The 21,730-nt window shown below is 43.6% G+C and overlaps 1 protein-coding gene across 2 annotated transcripts in view; it reads left to right on the top strand.

The window, feature by feature from the left end:
• Positions 1 to 1,366: 1,366 nt before the first annotated feature.
• The window catches only part of rtn4r (reticulon 4 receptor), a 75,549-nt gene continuing 55,185 nt past the window's right edge, over positions 1,367 to 21,730 (top strand). The window contains exon 1 of one of the 2 annotated variants that reach the window (XM_015960562.3): positions 1,367 to 1,550. In XM_015960562.3, coding sequence (XP_015816048.3) covers positions 1,529 to 1,550 — 22 coding nt within the window. In that variant the 5' untranslated portion in view covers positions 1,367 to 1,528. Of the gene's footprint in view, positions 1,551 to 1,732; positions 1,868 to 21,730 lie in introns of those variants that run through there. The other variant, XM_070555550.1, reaches the window with a different exon arrangement.

The following is a 21,730-nucleotide window of genomic DNA, read 5'->3' as shown; positions in this document are numbered from 1 at the left end:
CCGCTCCTACTGTTCTCCAAGAACAGAATGAACACAATGCATTCCACTTGCCAGATTAGGAAAAAAGAACGATATAAATCACATTATCATCATCGTGAGATGCATGATTTCTCTGCAAGAGCTTACAGACACACGCTGCTTGTTGCACTCTCAGGTAGATGGAATCGTTTAAAGATGAGTTCTCTGCTTCTGAATGTGGAGGTGTCATTTCGGTCGGTAGGGGGCGTGTGGTACCCAAAGATGACAGCCTGTTTCTGGACCCCCCCCCCAAAAAAAAAAAAAACTCCAGGATTTTTGCTAAACCCAGCAAAGGTGCTGCTGCTGGTGTGTGTGACACAATCACCCATGAAAGAGAAGCAGTTTACCTTTAACACGTTCGAACAGCGTGAGTACCTCCGTGCTGTTATAAATCAGGTTTATTTGGATTTTATGGGATGTAATCATTTGAAAACGTTGCACGAAAAGGTAAAAATGTTTTATTTATTTTCAAATCGGACAGTGTAAATAAGTCTGAGCCAGGCAGAACCGGAAATGTGCTTGTAAAACATGTTTATTTTTATTTATTTTTACTTAAGGCGAGATCAGAGCAGAGAAGCTCCTCTTCCTCCAGGAGAAGCTCGTGCACGTCTCAGCAGCAGGCCTGGATCCGTGCCTCTATTTCCATGCAAGTGCGCGTCCGGCCCGGCCCGGTCGTGTCCGATCCAAATGGATTCACCTCACGTCACCACCCTGCACGCCCACACCACCACCCCAAAACCTCTGCGCATAAAACATTCATCAGAGCGCTGCAAGAAATGTCGTTATGTCTCAGATTCGCTGTTAAATATCGGTTCTAATAATAGCCCGGCTGCGGGAGCCTGGCGGGAGATTGCCCGGAGACCTGTGTTTGTGCGCCATGATTAAAACTTAACTTCTAGAATAAAAAGGAATATTTTCCGTTCCGTGACACAGACGCATAAAACATTCATCTCTGAATTTTCTCCTCTTTCTGTCTCTTTCCGCCAGACGCACCTCTCTGCCCCGCCCTCTGCTCCTCTCAGCTCCGCGTCTCTCTCCTCCTCGCGCCGGTAAACGCACACTGATGCGCACCAGCGCGGCCGACGTCCACACACTTCCCTCTGTCATGGGGGATGTACAGTGGAGCCAGTGATCGGACCGGATCTGTTCTGCGATGACCAAAAGGATGGATTGTGTTTTTTTGTCGATTCCGCCCCTCTGAGCTCTTTCTCCAGACCTGTACTGCTTTTGGGGAGGTGTGGGTCCCAGTTTGGATGTTTACTGCTGAGTTGTTTTGAAATTCTGGTCCACATGACTGAGCCAGGGCACGACCGGAGACGTGGCTCCCCGATCGGGAAGACCTACGGCTAAAGTTTGGAGGGTTCTCCTCCCTGTTTCTCCACCTTCCCTGGGATTTGCTGTCACCCTAATAAACCGCACCGAATAACGGATATCTCGTCCATCTGCGCATCCGACGGAAGTTATTCCACTTGGATTTATTGCGCCTCTGGATTTCACCCCCATCTACACCATGAGGTGCGTCGTTTTTGATGGTGAGTGGACTACTAGACGCCAGGGTGCTCTCTGTAAAGTTTCCTCTTTAACGCGCAGAACGGGGCTTTGCTGGATTTCTGCGCACTGATAAAAACCCGCTCCGTGGAGAGCGGACAAATAAAACCAGGCGCTCCTGGTGGGAGTTCACTCAGCGGCTTTCTTGCGCGAATGTGTTGCAACGTCACTGATGTGGATCTAACTAACAGGATGCGTCAACACCGCGGGTGTGAACGACCTTGACTTACTGGGTCTTAATGAAGTTGTTAATCAAAGCAAATCAGGCGCCTTCTGACACCTTCCTCCTGTTTCCATGATGGTGAGTTTATGTGTGAGGCTCCATTACGTTTCATGATGGCCAATATGCTCCGTTTTACATCAACTTAACCCAGGCTTCGCTTCAGCCCGACGGAGAGCCGTGGGCAGAGCCTCTGATGAAGGCTGCAGATGGTCCGCTTGGCGGCTCGGCTATACCGCAGCTCCTTGGCTCATAATTAGTGTTTTTGTGGCGTCGTCCCACTGGGGGGTGGGGACGGGAGTGGGGGGTGGACAGGACAAAGTGACAGAAGACTGGGCTTTGGACAGCCTGACTTGGATCCACTCTAATGAGAGCATAAATGCCTCCTTATTTGCGCCAGAAATGGTTACGAACTTCACATCTAGGCAGGAGGAGGAAGAGGATGTTGATGCGTGTGCGTGCGGGCGTGCGCGCAGGTATATGGAGGAAGGATGGGGCGAGGGAGGGATGGCGCACCTGGCATGCGCCTCTCCATGCACCTGCTTGTACGAGCTTTTACTTTAGTGTGCAGAAAGCTTATGTTTAATGCAGAGCGGGGATAACAACCCAGGGATGGCGAGTGCTGGAACACTCAGATGATGTGCGCGCGTGTGCGTGAGAGAGAGAGAGAGAGAGAGAGAGAGAGAGAGAGAGAGAGAGAGAGAGAGAGAGAGAGAGAGAGAGAGAGAGAGAGAGAGAGAGAGAGAGAGAGAGAGAGAGAGAGAGAGAGAGGTTTGTATCTAAAGCTTGTGGGAAAAGCCCAATTTCCATTCGACCCCACCCTCCCACACACACACACACACACACACACACACACACACACACACACACACACACACACACACACACACACACACACACACACACACACACACACACACACACACACACACACTTATGCAATGCCGTACACTCCAGCATCCTCACGATGTTCATTACTTGGCTCAAGCTGAAGGATTACGGGAAGGAAGCATGCAGATTTTCGTGGGTCTGCAGAATAACTCGGCATCTCACGTCTGCTTGTGCATTCTCTTTGATAAGTCACGGAATGATGCAAATTCAAGTGCACATCCCATCACTGTAAAAAATGGCTTTGGGTCCCTCCAGCCTTCCCAGCTGCTGTTGTGATGTAGCACCAGGCCTGCAGTGAGACAGACACCTATACGTCTGATTTACCTGATTCTCCATCTGCGGTTATAATTGGTATCCATCTCTCTGGTTGCTGATTTGACTGAGAAAATATGGCGTGTCGTGTCTTGTGTTGAAAGTGTCAGGGTGAGGAGGGACTTTAATTTACACTCTTGTTCTCCCCGTCAGCGTATGATCAAATGCCTCTGTGGGAACTCTGTTGCTCGGGGGTGCCGTTGCTCCCTGTCGACTGCCAAGCAAAGCCAATAAAGTGCAAATGAATGGATAAAACCATTATGGTGGAACTGAAAGCTTCCTCTTTGGTAACCTCAAACCACAGCACAATGATGATGTCTGTTTCTGTATTAATCCAGTTTCTCATTTTTTGAGAGAAGACAGCAAAAAAACAACTCTTCCTTGATTTAAAAACTTGGCCATGCACACAGCGTCAAAGGTAAGGAAGGTAATCCTTTAGAGCGTATTAAACTATACTGACAGATGCAGAAAGAACAAAAAAGATGGCTGGCTGATCTGTGTTAGGGGAGATCAAACACCAAGCCATAACTCCACAATGAGACCAGGCTGCTCTCATCCCTTGAAAGAGAATGTGAAATTGATCCATCTTTGTGTTTCTATGGATGTTTACAAAAGAACCGGGGGAGGGCGGGAGGTGTGTGATGTTTGGTGGGTTTATGGGGAGGTCTGAAGAACAGGGAGGCAGTAAATGGGATCACAGTCATATTTTTCTCTGAAGGTGTCTTCTGTCACAGTCAGAATTAATTCCACGTCAATACAAAAGAAGCTGGAATGTATTCTTTTACATTACTGGTGGTTATGTTGGAGGTTTTTTATCATGACTAACCATAGTCAACAACGAGCCCAACAGAAGCACGGCTGTGTGCTTTGGAGTTTTAAATGTGCAGAAAATACAGGAAGTTTTAAATGTGTTCAACACGCATGTAATTAATACATCTGTGGGGTTTTCTAGTAGGAACGAATGCCTTGTGAGTCATACTCTGGGGAAACAAAGCTCAAGTGCACCATTTTAAGGAACCAGAAGTGAGTCCCATCAGAGATGAGCTTCAGACGGCAGGATTTTCTTCCTGAAATTTGGAACACCTTGTCTCTGATTGGCTAACAGCAACCTGACCCTACTTCTGACTCTGTGACATTGATGTTTCACAAGCCTGAAGGAATTCTGCTGTGTGGTGGAGTTGCCAATGCTAACAGTTAGCTTCTGCTAGCCAAGACTTTCTCTGATTCCTGGACGCTAAAACAAAAACAGACTTCCCCGTCGTGAGTCAAGATGGGCGAGTCCACGAATGACCTGTGACCTGTCAGGATTTTCAAATCCTAGAGTTTCACCGTCCATCTTCTATCAGAAGCTACTGCACGAGATAGGTGTAGGAGACTATTTTCATGTTCAGCCTGCAAGAAAAACTCAAAAATAAGAAATTTTGTTTTTTTGTCAGTGTTCCACACCATTAGCACCCCTACAGCCCGGAGTTCTGACCGTAGTTTTGGGTTTTGGGATGGATGGTGATCAGAGCAGCAGACCCTGAATGAGCCCTATAGCTGTGGAGCTTTCTAGCGGTTATTCCCCAACCTGAACATCCCAGTTTTCCATGTGTGTAAGCCCCTTTTTTAACATTCTAGGTCATCCACAGAATCATGAACATAAAAGGCAGTCTGCCTGACAATCAGCCTTGTTGCACACACCGCATTGTGTTTTCTTCCATTCTGTGGTGAAATGTAGACATCAACATGTCCAAGGTAGGAACTTATCCACTTAAAGTTGCAATGGCAAATCTGCAAAACGAGCTAGCTTTTAAAGATAAACACAGTCACAGAACTCTCAACCCTCCCAACAGGTATCATCCCTAGGCCACACCCCACTAATATGGGAACACACATTTCCACAGTAAATAAGAGAAATAAACACAAGCCTCCATTTGTTTTTACGTCTAAACGCCTTTTTTCTGTGACTTTTGGGGACTCTGGTAGTTTGTCCTAAAGTTGAAGTGGTAGCAGCCGGCTGTTTCTCCTTCTCTGATATTACTGAGCGGAGAACCTCTCCGCATGAGGCATGAAAAAACACTCCAAGGTCGGAAAACGACTGCAGTTGCTTTCAGTGATTTATATCAAATGAGTAAACCCAACAGCTAAATTCAACCTTCGAAAAACCCTTTCAGAAAAAACTGTCTAATAACAGCGTTTTAAACTGTTGCATGAAATGTTCCTATTTTAGAGCGCAGTCAACCTCCTGGAACTGTGTCAAGATTTAGATTTGATCTGAAGTTGAATGATTCAGTATCGGTTTGGTCTTCATGATGTTTAGAAGCACCTGCAGCAGTGATGTTCAACACGTCTAACCATTTTATGCAAACACCTCTGAGAGCTTTTTATCCCCAAACAACAACAACAACAACCCAAAAAAAGAAATCCAGCCGAGGCCAAAATCCAAACTTTTTGGAAGCGTTTCACACAAAAGGATTTACCTGCAAGCTGGCAGGAGCCAAGAAGCATGAATCGCAATCCAGTTTGTCCCGCTAAAGCAAGAAAAAAATGAAACATGCTGTTGGTCAAAAAATACAACCTATCTGTGCCAAACTGGATGCAATGAAAATGCTGTGCTGTAACAAACAGTTCTGGTTGTTCGGGATGTCGGGACCCCACTTTGGATTACTAAGAACTGCAGAGGAGGTCTTCAGATGATCCCAGAAATCAAAATACTATTGAAAAACAACAGTTGGATGTTCATTTTATCATAATTCTTACAAAAATGCAACTAATGCATTATACATGTCACAATCTGCTCCTGCCTCCCTGACTGTGTCTCTCCTGCCCTTTATTAGTCTTTATTGTTCTCACCTGCCCCGTGTTAATCCGCCCAGGTGCTCCCGATTTTCCCCTGTGTATCTATACCTCCCTTCTTGTCTTTGTCGCATTCCTGCCTCCTGATCTGCTCCACCACACATGGTCCACCATCATCCACACCCGCAACGTGACAATACATTGATGTAAGATGAAGCCATTTTCTTTCTGCCCTGAATTATTTAGCTTTTTCACCTTTTTTGTGCACAGATATCTGGGGTCGCATGTTAGTGATGCACCAGTTTAAGAAGCTTATAGATGAAATTCAGAAATGGATTTAGGAAGTGAACATCTAACTGGCATTCCAACTGGGTTTTGATTTACATACGTTTAGCAATATTTTACAGCGTTTGAACCTTCTGGTAGGTCCGCCAATTGTAAAAGTACTATTTAATTCAGTTTAGTGATATTTATTTCTGGGAAAGAAAGTAATATAAAATAAACAGACTAAACGAAGATATTCTAAAGAATGTATGGCTTGTTTGAATGAAAGTAAATGATTACCCCAATATTAGGATTTTGACCTTTGTTGCCCCAAATGAATAAAAACTAAATTGTATGATCCTATTACAGCTCTAGGACACTTTTAAATGCAGATATTTTCAATTCAATTCAAAAATACTTTATTAATCCCAGAGGGAAACTGATTGCTGTAGTAGCTCAGAATAATAATAATAATCAAGTCATCAAAGAGGTGTTGTATATTACAATGGCTGTTGGCAGGAAGGATCTCCAGTAGCGGTCAGTGTTGCAGCCAAACTGAAGAAGCCTCTGACTGAAGACACTCTTCCGTTGTCGGACAGTCTTGTGAAGAGAACGCTCAGGGTTGTCCATCATGTTCTTGATTCTCTGGAGAATCCTTCTTTGCATTATCTCCTCCAGCGGTTCTGAAACTGCCGAAACTCTGGCTGAGTCCTTGAAAGGGCTTGGAGTTCCTCCATCTTGTTGGCCAGTGATCTCACATTGCCCATTATGATCGATGGAAGAGATGGTTTGAATTTCCTCTTCCTCCGTCTCCGTATTGCTCCCGCTCTGCACCCACGCTTCTTGCGTTTTAGCTCGTTTGGGATTTGTGGCTTTGCAATGTTAATCAGCTGCTCCCGATTGTAAACCAGCTTGTTGCCATGGTTACACATCATAACAAATGCTCAAAAAGTGAAAAAAGCTCAAAAATAGAAGTAAAAATCCTCCAAGCTTCACCGCACCAGAAATAGAAAAGTAGTGTCCAAAAATACTGTTTTTCTTGAGAAACTAGAAGAAAAAATGTCCAAGAAAAGGCTAAACTTACATCTAGTCAACAGAGCTACTCCAACATGCAGCCACCCAGAGCAGCACCGTTCTGTGGAGATTTGAGATTTTACATTTACATTTATTTTCACACTACTGCCCTTGTTTCTTCGTGTGGCCGACTCTGTTGATTCTTTTAAAAAGCAGCTGAAGACACGTTTATTTAGACAAGCTTTGGTGTAAGTCGACCTTGTGCTCCTGTCCTGTTTTGCCTTTTTGTGAATGTTGTGAAGCACTTTGTGATTTTATCTGTGAAAAGTGCTTTATAAATAAAGTTTTACTTACTTACTCACTCAAGTAGATGTTTTAAACGATTGTGACAAATTTCTAATATCTGCACAGTTGCTTCCTCCAATAGCAATAAATTAAATGTATGAAGTTAGAAGAACTTCTAAAAACCAAGTTTGGGATTTTTTTATTTTAATGCTGCTTTCAGGTACTAAATCCATAGTCAGCACATTCATGCAACCTTTTGTGATAATATGTGTGGAGCTGGGCTAATTTTTGTTTCAGATTATTCAGCAGTTAGAGGATAAAGATGTCAGTGCCGTGCGTTGTGAATGGAGCCAGCGTTAATGCCTCAGTTACAGCGACAGACTGCAGCGAGCTATCCCGGACTGGATCTGCTCGGTTCTCCGCATCCTGATGAGCGCACCGCTTCAGGAGCTGCTTTAATTGGCCGCACCCTTCAAGTAGCACTGCACTTGTTTATACAGTACGCTCACACACACACACACACACACACACACACACACACACACACACACACACACACACACACACACACACACACACACACACACACACACACACACACACACACACAGGCATGCTAGCCTTAGATGTCCTTGGATCCCACCACTCTAGGTGATCCCATTTCCCAGCCGTTCGCTGCTCTTCAGTGAAACAGAGGAAACTAAGTGGATAAACGAGTGAAATTCTATTTGTTTAAACAGAAAAAAGCTGAGAGGCGAAAATGTATGGCAGTCAAAACCAAACGCGCTATTTTCCCAGATTGCTCGTCCTTAATCCTCTCTGCGGGTTATTATTGTGCTGCTTTAAAATTTGGAAAGACAACCAACAGACACCCTCCCTCCCACACACACACACACACACACACACACACACACACACACACGCTCGCACACACGCACGCACGCACGCACGCACGCACACACACACACACACACACTTTCGTCCCACTCTATAAAATAAAATAAGTGTTTTTCTGTCTTTGTTTCCGTTTTCAAGCGGTGTCTGTAAACAAGGCGGGCTAGAGGAGCTGTTCTGCCATTTCAGGACAACTTCTGGTGATTTTATTTGTGTTTATACAAAATCTACTCTGATGCAGGATAATTCTTTCAAAACGTCTACGCCTCCTAAACTTGGTAAATCAATCAGAACAGCTCAACATGCCCAAGCACAAACATTACATTTGTCAAACACACGGGTCATCATGTTCAGCTTCATTTATCTCGTTTATCTCCAAATCCTTAAACGTCCTAAAGCCGTTTGGTATTCCTGGTCCTGATGTAGATGTGGAAGTGGGCACACAGCCACTCGAATCCTGGTGACTCTGATTATACCAGAGCGGCGAGACTGACTGATGGCCTAGTAAATTGTTAATTAGGCAGAGAAGAAGCCGCTCTTAAATTAGACGTGTGAATGGAGACACTGTCGGCCTTATAAGTCAACCCTTCTCTGCTCCTCCCCGTGCAGGCTGCACAGCCGCTCGGATAAAGCGGCTGGCTGATCTGAGATGTGAACGATGTCGGGAGAGAAGCGAGCGTGGCTGATCAACACCCACACACCTGTAGATAAAGGGCTGAGATCTCAGTTGAAGATTTTAGTGTCAAAATGTCACATCTGAGGAAATCGAACAGCACCGACATTTTCCAGCCATCTTTAGACCACATCTGTTCTTCTATCCGTTATCTGAACCGCTTCTTCTGTAGGGCCGTGAGGTACCGGTGTCCATCTCCAGCGGTCATCGAGAGAGGAGCTGTGGACATCCTGGATCAGACTCCAGTCCATCACAGGGAGACACAGAGATAAACCACCTGTCACACACTCCTCGGGACAATTTGAAGTCACTGATCTACTTGACATTTGTGTTTGCAGCCTGTGGGAGGGAGCTACAGCACTTGGAGAACACCCACACATGCATGGGAGAACTTCATGCAGGATGGCTGCACAGACCAGATTTGAACCTGCAACCGTATTGCTGAGAGCTTGTACATCCAACTCTGGACTTTAAAGGAGCTCTTGAACTCAAAAGAACACATCCAAGCAGCTTGTTGCTCAAACACAATTTTCTTTTTGTTAAACACGTGAAAATAAACGAAGATAACACAATTTGACAGACATAAAATATAATTTTACCATGAAAAAAATCCCCAAGAGCTATTAGTGGAAAACTTGACGTTATGGTAGATTACCAGCTCAATGGCCCGGTGGTAGAGCGTCCACCCTGGGACTGGGAGAGCAGGGTTCAAAACCGGTCGGGTCATGGGACCTGATGCCTCACTGCATTGGTTAAACCACCAAAGAGCTCCCGAGCACAGCCACAGCTGCAGCTCACCGCTCCCCGCGGAGATGGGTCGAATGTGGAGATGACTTTGGGACTTTAACGTTATAATTTGAGCTGAAAGAAGACGGATCTGTCCAGCTCTGGTTAAGGTCTGAGTTTATTCCTAAAGACGTGTGTGTGTGTGTGTGTGTGTGTGTGTGTGTGTGTGTGTGTGTGTGTGTGTGTGTGTGTGTGTGTGTGTGTGTGTGTGTGTGTGTGTGTGTGTGTGTGTGTGTGTGTGTGTGTGTGTGTGTGTGTGTTCTGTCTTCTCCATCCCCAGTGAGTCGTGGAGGATGGCTGCTTATACTGAGCCAGGATTCTCTGGAGGTTTCTTCCTGTTAAAATGGAGTTTTCCTCTCCACTGTCGCTGCATGCTTGCTTAGTATGAGGATTGCTGTATAGTCACTGACACTAGTCAGTGACTTGATGCAATTTGCTGGGTTCCTTATATAGGAAACATTATTTCTGATTGGCTTAATGACCTGACCTGAATTGGAATGTTTATTATGTGAAGTGCCTTGAGACGACTCTTGTCGTGATTTGGCGCTTTATAAATAAACTTGAATTGAATTGATTTAAACTAAACAACAGAGTGTAAGCCCCCCCCCCCCCCCCCCCCCCCCCCCCAGCACAAGCTGTCATGGCTAGGGGATTGGCCTGAAATGGAGAGAGAAAACAAGCCAGAGTCCAAAGAAAACCTTTGAATAACCTTCCAAAAAACCTGAATCACTATTGATCAAAGCTACTTTAGAAGTTTACAACAAAGTTTGAGCATTGGAAGCAAAGTAAACAGGGCTGGTTTAAAGGTTCTAGAGGGGATTGTTCTTTGGGAATACAAATATATCCCCCAGTCTTTGGCTTCCAGAGAATAATAACCTGTAATCCCATGTGGAACCGTGAGTGTTTGAAAACACCTGGATGTGATGCTTTTTAAAGCACGGGGCAATGCTATAGTTGTAAAGTCTAAAGCCACATGTTCTCTTCTGCAGAACCCGGTTCCATCTCACTGGAGCTGCAGGTTAAAGAACAAAAGAGAAAAAAATCAGCCACAATGTTCTTTGGTTTGCAAAACCTGATGAACTTGTCACCATCGACAAGCGATCCGACGTCTGCGACGAAGCGCTCGCTCACAGCTGGGCCTTAAAATGTTAATGAGTGAGGTTTTAAATGAAGGGTATCCTGAGGATGAACTGATTTTTATTCCTTCTGGGGGAGATAAATACTCATCGGTATTTTTAGCAGTGTTGATCTCATTAGCAGTAAGACGTGAGACAAACTCCTAACCGAGGCTTCTCATCGTGCTGCGTGAGCGGGCCGTCTGTTATTAGCTTGCAAACTCAACATGTGGGGGTTGGTGTTTGGATGCGGTGCCTTGGAAGTCCTGGCACCAAGTTTCTGATTGGCTTTGAGGAGTCGCCTTCGTTTGCTGCACAGAACCTCAGTTTATCTTTATTCACAAACATTTAAAGGATATTTCATGGAAAAAAAACCACTGTTTGCTGAATTCTGTGTTGCTTAAAAAAGTTTATTTGATTGCTTGAAGATATAAAAATATTAGCTCCAGTTAACCATAAATTAGTCCGACTTTCATTAATCCAGCAGCAGAGCAAAGCAACAGGAGAACTTCTGTCGGAGAGTGCGCTCGTGGTGGGATTGCTACGCATTCACGACACTAACACGTCTCCCTCGGAGAGGTGCATGGCTGATAGATGTATGTGCAACCCTTTAAGAGAAACAGCTTGTCACTTCTCAGCTCGGGGAAAATTGATCCATTGTGAATGTGAAAGCTCAGGCAATAGGTGTAAAACATTTTTAATATACAGCTGTTTGGACAGCTTGACATAAAAACCCCACAAGTTCTAGATGGTTGATGGTTTTCTTTCATTTACAAATGAATGTTTTCAGCGGAAGGTGGGAGGAAACGGATAATTCAGCCACCATTAGAGCCGTAAATTAGTTTCTAAATATATTTAAATAACAAGTCCTCACTTGTTAAAGCAAACCTTCACTTTCAAAGAACCCTTTATCTTATTGTTTATCTACGTGCAACTGGAGAGGGCTTGCCTCCCACTAAGAAGCACGATGCGTAAAGGAAGGTCAGCTTTTTCCAGGCCGAGATGGGAGGTCCCTGTTTGGGAGCATCCGTGCAAATTGGTTTTCCTCTCAGTCAACCAGAGCCCAAAGTAGGCTATATTTATCTGAATGCAAAAATGACCACCTGCTTCTTCTTTACTGTCTTTTTGTCCCTGTGGATTCTCTTCTGCATCCATTACCTTTCAGTTCATTATTTATTTAGTCTGCTGCTTCTTTCCCAGGCCATCCCACATCGTGTTCAGCATTCCCGTCTGCATAATTCCATCGCTGTCATGCAGGCATCGTCGATCGTTCCTTCCACACTCTCAGGTGTAAAGGCAGATCATCTTGTGTAGATGTCAGGCTACGGAAAATTAAATGTGACCTCAACTAGCCAGCCAGGACGTGGGTATAATGATGTTTGTAATCTGCTGGACTCGAGGGAAGCACTGGGGAGTATTAGGAAGACTATTGGGCCATTCCCATCTGTACCGGGTCGGCCCGGGCCGGGTAGCCCCAGTTGGCCCCAGCCTGGCCCGGTTGATTCCACACATCCTTGCCTTAAGCCCATGTGGGCTGATTCTACCCACCAATCAGGAAACACGCCTTGCGTCAGATACAGGAGTTCTGATTGGTGGAACAGAAAGCAATGTGTCAGGATATTAGCGTAACCTTGTCATCGTCACGTGTCTGGGTGTGTGAGCTGTTAGATTTAACAGGTGAATCACTAGCTGCTAACTTTACTGATCATAACATAAAAATATTCATTCAACCACAGTAATATGAGCACAGATTAATCAAAACATTGTTATTATTCTTCAACCATTACTGTTCATTCAACCATAAGATTATTTACTCATCTTGTTCATTATATGCTTTAATTTTGAAAGTTCATCCGTCTTGTGCTGCGAACAAAAACCAGTCTTAGATAAGAGTGAGCACGGAGGGACCTTGGCCAAGCAACAGTATCTTTCTTGCAGATGAAGCCCCAGTTAAGACTTATGTCTCCAAATGACCCGATACTGAAGAGGTGACCTGTAGATGGAAACAGACCATTTCCGAAGGCTAAACTCTAGGATTTAAAATCCTGACAGATCTACGTCACACTGTCACTTAAAATTCACGGACTCATCCGTCTTGACTCATGACGAGGAAAGCTGTTGTTGGTTTAGCGTCCAGGAAACAGCAGAGAACGTCTTGACTGTTAGAAGCTAACCGTTGGCACTAGCAACTCCACCACACAGCAGAATTCAGGTTTGTGTTATTAGTGGAGATAAAACACCAACAATGCAAAGTAAACAGTCAGTGGTAGAGTTACGTTGCTGTAAGCCAATCAGAAGTGAGATGTCCAAATATCAGGAAACAAGAGTCCAAATCCTGCCGTGTTGAGCTCAACTCTGATCTGGCTCACTTCTAGCTCCTGAAACAGGAAAACCGGAGCGTTTTACCCCAGAGTACGACTTACAAGGCATTCGTTTCTACTAACACTGCAAATCGATAAAAAATATGAGTAAAGTTGATCTTTAAAAATACACAAGATCCCCTTCTACTGCATTTTTATCTGAAAACAGCACAAATCTGATATTCTCTTCAATTTAACTCCTCGTCTAAGTTTCTGTTAGCTGTTAACAAAATATAAAAGCTAAACAAAACGGTTGACGTTTGTATTCTGAACCCCTAAATCCCATTTTTGCCTTTTTAAAATTCAAATCCATCTTAAAAACCCAGAAATCTGTTTGGTTTATCATCACATTGTTAGCATCCTGCCATTAGAAGTGTGCACAGCTTTCAAATACGTTTTGTTTTCAATGTGATTTTTATCTCTCACTTCTCTTTTCACGCCTGCAGATCTAAATTCTGCAAAAACTGCAGAAAAGTCCATTTCTGCACATTTGAAACGCTTGTTCATGTTTCCAGTGAAGCCTGTCATCACAGCAATTATCCCAGTGAGAGAAATAAACTCTGCCAACACTCCGTCTCTGTGCTGTAAACACATTATTCTGAGAGGCTCTTGATTATATGTGTAAGAGAAACAAAATCAACTGAAGCCAATTCTGTCTCACTGTTCTTGGGTCCTCAACCAGCAGCGGGAGTCGAAATCAGCAACCTGGGAGAAAACTGGCTGCAGCAGCAACAGTTTCCTCGTGTGAATGAGATTTTGGGTGTCCCTTTTTAATGTTTCTTTACTATTTAGCACACTTCCGCTAAAACAGACGGTTTTATTTATTTTGATAATTAATTTTGACCGAGCAGTTCTGTCATTCAAAGCCCATAATGTCCACCTGCCTCTGTAAGTGAACAGTACACGGGATAAAAAGCGCATGTGTCCTTAAAGATGAGATACTGATAAGTCAGAGGTTATTTTTGCTGACGTGATTTCATAATTAGTTGTTTCTTTATATTTTGTCTCGCATCAGTAAATCTTGCAGCTCTTCCGCTGTTTATTGGGTTACGTTTCTCACCTCCTGCAGCCACCATGAAAGTCACTAGCGTATTGAGTTTGTGCCTAACTGCTTCCACCTCTCATTTAAACGGTATCACAAGAATCGGCGGCGCGTTAAACCACAGAGAAATATGAGACGGGACAGAGTGCACCCTCTGTACTTCTCTTTCCTCACTCACAGAACAAACTCAGCATCTGAGTGGATACAGGTAGACAGAACCCGACTGCTTGAGCCTGCTGCTGCACTCTCACTCACACAAGGCCAAGCAGGAAAACAGGCCGCTTTAGGGGGGTGAATAGTTCGGGTGACAGTTCACAGCTCCATATTTAAATGTGGAGTAAGAGTGAGGAAAGATCATATTTAACAATAGATTTTGATCAAAATCAGAGTAGAGAAGTGAAATCTGATCTGGAATTCCATCCGTCCATCCATTTTCAGCCGCGCATTCGGATTCGGGTCGCGGGGGCAGTAGCCTAAGCTGAGAGGCCCAGACTTCCCTCTCCCCAGCCACTTGGGCCAGCTCCTCCGGGGGAATCCCAAGGCGTTCTCTCCACCGTGTCCTGGGTCTCCCTTAAGGTCTCCCGGTTGGACATGCCCGAAAAACCTCACCAAGGAGGCATCCAGGATGCATCCTGACCAGATGCCAGAGCCACCTCAACTGGCTCCTTAATGTGGAGGAGCAGCAGGTCTACTCCAAGCCCCTCCCGGATAGCCGAGCTTCTCACCCTATCCCTAAGGGAGAGTCCAGCTACCCTGCGGGGAAAACTCATTTTGGCCGCTTGTATCCGTGATCTCGTTCTTTCGGTCTCTACCCAAAGCTCATGACCATAGGTGAGGGTAGGAACGTAGATCCACCGGTAAATCGAGGGCTTCACCTCCTGACTCAGCTCTCTCTTCACCACGACAGACCGGTACAACGCCCGCATCACTGCAGATGCAGCACCAATCCACCTATCGATCTCACGCTCCAGTTTTCCCTCACTCGTGAACAAGACCCCAAGATACTTCAACTCCTCCACTTGGGGCAGGACCTCATCCCTGACCCGGAGAAGACATTCCACCCTTTCCGAATCAAGACCATGGTCTCAGATTTAGAGGAGCTGATTCTCATCCCAGCTGCTTTATCTGGAATTCCTAGATAAAAACAACAAACTAAAGATGATTTACAGAATTTCTAATTGGGATGCGTATCTAGGATTAGGACAGTAAAGATGCTTTTTTGTTATCATTGATCAAAGTGTCGCATCCTTTAAGCAGATTCCAGATCCAAGCTTCCCTCTCTAATGAGCAGTAGGAAACACGTTTCCCTCCACAATGAAATGCCCAAACTGGAAGCCAGAACTATAATTTTGGTACAAAATTGTTAAAGAATAGATTGAGAGCAAACGTGGCCATTCTGCACAAAAACAGTCTAAAAGTTGCTAATGTTATTAGATTTCAACAACATTTCATGATTTAATTTTGTTTTGATCGGATTAACACTTTGGGATCTGGCTAAGTTGGAGGCTTAGTACTAAAACTCAATTATTTGTAATTCACAATAATTATCATTCCATATTATTTGTGGATGTAGACGACTTTTCAGCATAAACCTTTATTTCAAAAGGGACATATGACTTTTAATAAAAAACTATAATACTCATACGGTCAATAAAAACACGTTTAGTTTTTTTTTTTTTTTGACAAATCCCTCTCACATAACGCAGGTTCAGCAGTTTTACTCTTGACTGTTTCAGTACCTTCTAGAATGAGCCGTTGCAGGGCTCTGTCACTTTAAGAAAACAAGCTGGAGCTGGCTACGTCCACCCGTCCCCCGCTTAGGCTGCTATAAGCTGAGAAGCTCTGATGTCCAGGCTGGGCTTAAGGTAAAGCCGCCGCTCCTCCAGTTGTAGCTCTTTCTCACATCTGAGAGGTTTTTTGATGATGATTTCCCTTTTGTGATGTCACAAATAGGATCTTTTTGCAAGATCTTGTTTTAAGTGCATCATTCTAAAGCAAAACTGACAGAATTGCATGGGTTTGTTCATGTTTGGAGTGTTTACAGAGACAGGAAAGACCCACATTGAACCACAAGAGGATGCAAAAGGGGAACTTAGCCTAATACATTCGCTTTATATGCTGGTGATATTTGCATTTTGTTTGTTTGTTTCTTCAGCTAACTCAAAAATGTTTGGTCCTTGTGCAAAACCACAGCTAACGAAAACACACAGGTGGCTTGAACATAAGCTTCCAGGCACATTTCACACAGAATCACTGTTGTGCAAATTCTCAGACTTGACTGTGAAACTAACGTGAACTGGTGTAACGTCACGTTTCGAGTTGCTCTGTTCCTGTAAAGACTGAGTAATAAATAGCTCGGACATGGTTGGAAGACAGTTGTGGCATCACAGCATTTCCTGTCGGTTCTATCCAGTTGTAATGGACGGATGCTAATTTAAAAGCTATAGCATGATGAGTAAAGTAAAAGCAGCCATTAGACTCTACCGGTGTGAGCGGTTTCCACCTTCCACGTGAGGCAGCAAACAAAAAGGAGACGTGGAACCTTGCTGCAGAAACTGAACATGAAATGATTTATTCAGCTGTTTTCTTCCTTTTATTAAAATCTAAAGTCTTTTTTACTGGTTGAGGTTTTGTCATTCGGATATTGCCAACCAAAGCTGAATTATTCAGATTTTGTTGGATGCTTTGACATTTTCCACTCATGAAACAGGGTTCTGCATTCTCAAATGTCGCTACCTGCCGTTAAAACCTGTCTCACGGAGGTGTTTGCTGTCTATTGATATGAAGAAGACTCTCTTTGTATCTCCTGATAATGGGCCCTGCATGCTTCATCCGCTCCGCTGGAAACGTTTTCCACATTATGCAGCTGCAGTTGAAACAGACTCTCTGTAACAATTTCTCTGTCGATGCAGCATCCCGGTAATTGAGTTTCTTTCTTTCGTATCAGAGCTGTGAGTGAGTGCTGCCTGTGTGTCAAACCTGCTTTATCACAGAGCGGCTCTATCGACTCGGGTGCTATTGCTGTGAGAGCTATACTCACCTTCTCACCGAGATAGAGTTGGAGCTGTGCATACTGGGACCGTATTACAGTATCGACCCCTCATCCACTTAAATAGAGAATAAGCTCCGTTTACAACTAATTAAAGCCATTAAGGAGAAAGGTGGGGGCATATACGCTAATGCGGTTTTGCACAGATAACAGAAACATTAGCTCATTTTACCGGCAGGTCAAGACAGGAGTAATTAACTGCCTATTAAAGTCACGGCGCGACTGGTTGGGGACTCGTCAAGATGGTGGCCAGGGCACAGAGTGCTGATATGGGTGTCATGAACGCTGTAACACAAGCTTCTCACACTTAACACGTTTTTGGCTAAGAAGCTCTCCTCGAGGATCTGCAGAATAGAAAAGATGTGCATCAGATCTTTTGACAGTTAGTGTTTGCTTAATCAGAGTTTCCTTTTCTAAGCCTGTGTGATGTGCTTCAATGGAAAACGTCTGCACAAAAATAAAAATAAAAGAATAAAATGAAATCCAGAGTGGTGGAAACTGTTTGCAACTGTCCAAATGGGTGAAACAACTTTCAAACATAACTGTCAGAAAACTGCATGCATCACCAAAATGTGCACGCTGTTTTCTCAGGCGAATTTTGACCTACGATGTTCACCCTTTTTCATTATCCGCTCTTCTAACGGAGGATTGTGCAGGTTAAAGGTGTGATTGTGCAGAAACCTTTATTATTCCTGTGCAACCATTAGCAGTCTGCAGCCCTGAAGCATATTGTGTTTTTCCTTCCTTCACATGAACACACGTTTATTACACTAACTGTGACGCTAATCAATACTTTTGAAAATTCAGACAGGCAGGTGAGATGTGTGCCTCTCTGCAGGGTAGGATGCACAAAAAGGCAGAAATTACACAAACATAAATATTCATCGTCCAGATGTCGATTAAAAAGACGAGACAAAGGCTGGTTTCTGCCGCAAGGAGCCAGATGAAAGAAGATAGCTTTAGGAGTTACCCCACCTAAGGTAAGCCACTGCTAAGCTGAGTACGCAGTTATCCGTCACACGCCGTGCTGAATACAGGAAGAGGAACAGGAAGGGAAAACAAGGCCAAGGCGATCTGTTGCCAGACTGAATCCCTCTTCAAAAAGAACCGAACAGAGCAGCAGTTTTACTTTTATCTTCCTTTTAATTTCAAGGATGAAATCCCAAATTAAAAATTTGATGCAGGCAAAATAAACGCAAAACATCAGAGAAACAAAGGAAACAAGAATTATAAAAAGAACAGATGCAAGTTGAGTGTTTTAGAGTGCAAAAACTTATAATAATAATTTCCCACCGCTTCTTTCCAGTTTTTGTCTACATGAAATGACAGTGAGCCAAATTATATTTGAAAATGATAAAAAAATGTAAGAAAAAATACTGCAGGGCAAATCCTCTCCTAATTAGTTAGATTCAGTCTTAATAATTTAGCTGAAGAACAATGAAGTTAATTAAAAATCATCCACAAGAAGATTTAGTCTGTGTGAAATTTGAGAAATATATTAGCTAAATATATGCTTTTATTATTATTATTATTATTATTATTATTATTATTATTATTATTATTATTATTATTATCATCATCAGAGTCTGTGGCATTTATAGAAAAGGTGTTTATTGTAACAGAAAGGAGACTGTAGTCGAGGCCTGCAGTAAAAACTCCTCATTGGCTTGAAAAATGAGAAGAGCTTGAACAAAATTTATATTTACTCACAAATGCAGTTTGGATTTTAAAAAGAAAGCATCAGCATGGTCAAACCGATTTTTGAACAAAGGACATGCAAAAAAAAAAACAAAAACGACTCACATTCGGATCAACCAAAAGTCATTGACTTTGAGTCGGTGTCTTTCTGAACTAGTTTTCTTGTTTATCTTGCTCCTAAATCAAAGTATTCCTTGGCAGGGGTAAAGTTTGCTGCTATTTAGAATTTATTGCTGCATGACTGACAGAATGACATTCACACAAATCCAGTGCTTCCTTTATTTCTCTGTTCTTATTTTGAGAGATCTGGATGCATCTGATTTTAGAGCAACGTTTCTACATAAATAACACGTTCATGTAATCCTGCCAGTAACACTAAACTTGTATTGGACGTAACTGCCTCTCATCTCCACCAGTGTATGAATGTGTGTGTGAATGGATGAATGATACACTGTAGTGTAAAGCGCTTTGGAGTCCTTACTCTGAGAGGCGCTATACAAGTGCGGGTCATTTATCATTTAACACAGTTTAAGTGAGACGAAGCAAAATGAGCCTGGAAAACCCTTCTAATTGTATTTTTAATGGAACAAACCTCGAATCTAACAGAAACTTAGACGAGTTAAACAGAAAAGAATATAAGGTCTGGACTATTTTCACACATTTGTGTAGACAGGGATCTTGTGTATTTTTAAAGGTCAGCTTTACTCATATTTTTATTACATTTGCAGTGGTCTGGAGAAGGAATGAAGGCCTTATAAGTCATTCTCTGGGGGGGGGGGAAAGCTCAGACGTTCCCATTTGAGGATGTAGAAGTGAGATGGAGGAGACCGTTTTTGATTTGGAGACTCTTCCTGATAATCGGTGAACTCGCTTTGGGTTGGATAACAGCAACACAACTCTGCCACTGCTTTCTCTGCAACGTTGATGTTTTATTTCCACAAATAACACAAGCCTGGAGGAGTTCTGTCATGTGGTGGATTTGCTAATGCTAATGATTAGCATATAGTTGAGACATTCTCAACAGGCTTCCCCGTTGCGACTCAAGGTGGGTGAGGCCATGAATGTTAACTCATTCACTGCCATTGACGACTTAAGTCATCATTTTAAATCCAACTGTTCACCGCCAATCAAGACTAAAATTTTCATTTGCATGTTTTTACTGTGTGGGCGTCGGACGAGCCCCCACACAGAGAGAACAAACATCCCAGCTCTAAAGCCGCTCTTCATCCGCATACATCACACGTCACGTGACCAGGAAGTAGAACATCCATGTGTTAGGAGATCGTTTTGGGCCGCTGCTGTAAATAAAAAAGTGAGGCGTGAACCAGAAAAGCTACTGCCGATCACAATTCAACAACGGATTATGAAGGAACGGATAACGCTCGAAACGTGCGGATTCTTCCTGATGGAAGAGGTGAGTCTCCACTTTGTTTTGATTGTTTTGGTGTTGACATCATCCTAGCGCGCAACGTTCTGTCACTCTTAAAAAAAAAAGTAAAAATGCTGAAAACCGCTGGCAGCGAAGGGCTTTACCGATCAGGAAACGGCCGGCAGTGAATGACTTAAGTGAAAATGCGACATTACTTCTATTTTCTATCAGAAGCTAATGCAGGAAATAGGGGTAGAAGACTAGCTTCACTATCAGCATGCATGTTAAAGTCAGAGTGACCGATCATTTTCGCAAATAATAAGTAAAAAAAGATTCTGCTGTCATCAAATCTGAGTGCAAAAAGGCCCAAAACATTACAGTTATTTAAAATTAGAAAATGTTCTTTGAGCCTCTATATAACATCAATTTGTGCTCACAATTTCCAAGAAGCCTCGATAAATGACCAAACACAACCTCACAATAAAGCGCTACAGTGGAAAGACAGGTTTGCCCCGCCCCTCTGACCAGAACATAATCTGCATTGCAGACAAGCGAGTAAAAGAACAAGGACCACAAGCTGTGCTTCTGTTTGGCATTCCACACCAAACCATTAGTTTATTTATATAGCAGATTTAAAATGCAGCATGGGAGCTGCCCAGGGTGCTGCACAGTTTAAACCAAAACACGACCAATCTAAGCAACTAAAACAGAAGATAAACATACCGATCAAACGCAGGTAAAACACGAGGAATACTAAGAACACGTTAAAACAATAACATAATAAAACACTAAAATGAGTCACTGTCTAAAAGCCACATTGCAGAAGTGGGTTTTTAAACAAGGTTTAAAAACCGCCAATGATGTAGCCTACCAAACTATAATGGGTAAGGAGTTCCACAGCTTTGGGGCAGCATGAACAAATGCTTGTCCACCCCGCAATTTGTATCGCATCTGGGGCGTGCACAGCAGCAGGAGGTCAGCCAACCTCAACCTGCGCGTGCGTACACATGGAGTGAGCAGGTCAGAGAGATAGGGAGGTGCCATGTCGTTGAGTGCTTTAAATACAAACGTCAATGACTTAAACTGAACTCGGAAAGTTACAGGGAGCCAGTGAAGATGTGGCAGGACTGGGGTAATATGGCTACGTCGGTGCGTATTTGTTAAGAACCTGGCAGCAGCGTTCTGGACGACCTGCAGCCGATTCAGGACAGAGACCAGAGCACCAACTAGGAGGGCATTTGCATAATCCAGGTGAGAGGTAATGAAGGCATGGCTGACTGACTCCAAATGCCCCCGTTTCAAGATTTGTCTGAGTTTGGATATTCCCAGAATATCCTGGAATGTTACGTGTGTTGTTCAACATTCGTTGCTTTTCCTTCATCCAACAAGGACATTCGCAGCAGCACAGGCTAGT

This window comes from Nothobranchius furzeri, chromosome 10 (genome assembly GCF_043380555.1).
Source record: "Nothobranchius furzeri strain GRZ-AD chromosome 10, NfurGRZ-RIMD1, whole genome shotgun sequence".
Taxonomy (NCBI): domain Eukaryota; kingdom Metazoa; phylum Chordata; class Actinopteri; order Cyprinodontiformes; family Nothobranchiidae; genus Nothobranchius; species Nothobranchius furzeri.
Note: the sequence above shows the minus strand (reverse complement) of the source record. Positions and strands in the feature narration are given on the sequence as shown.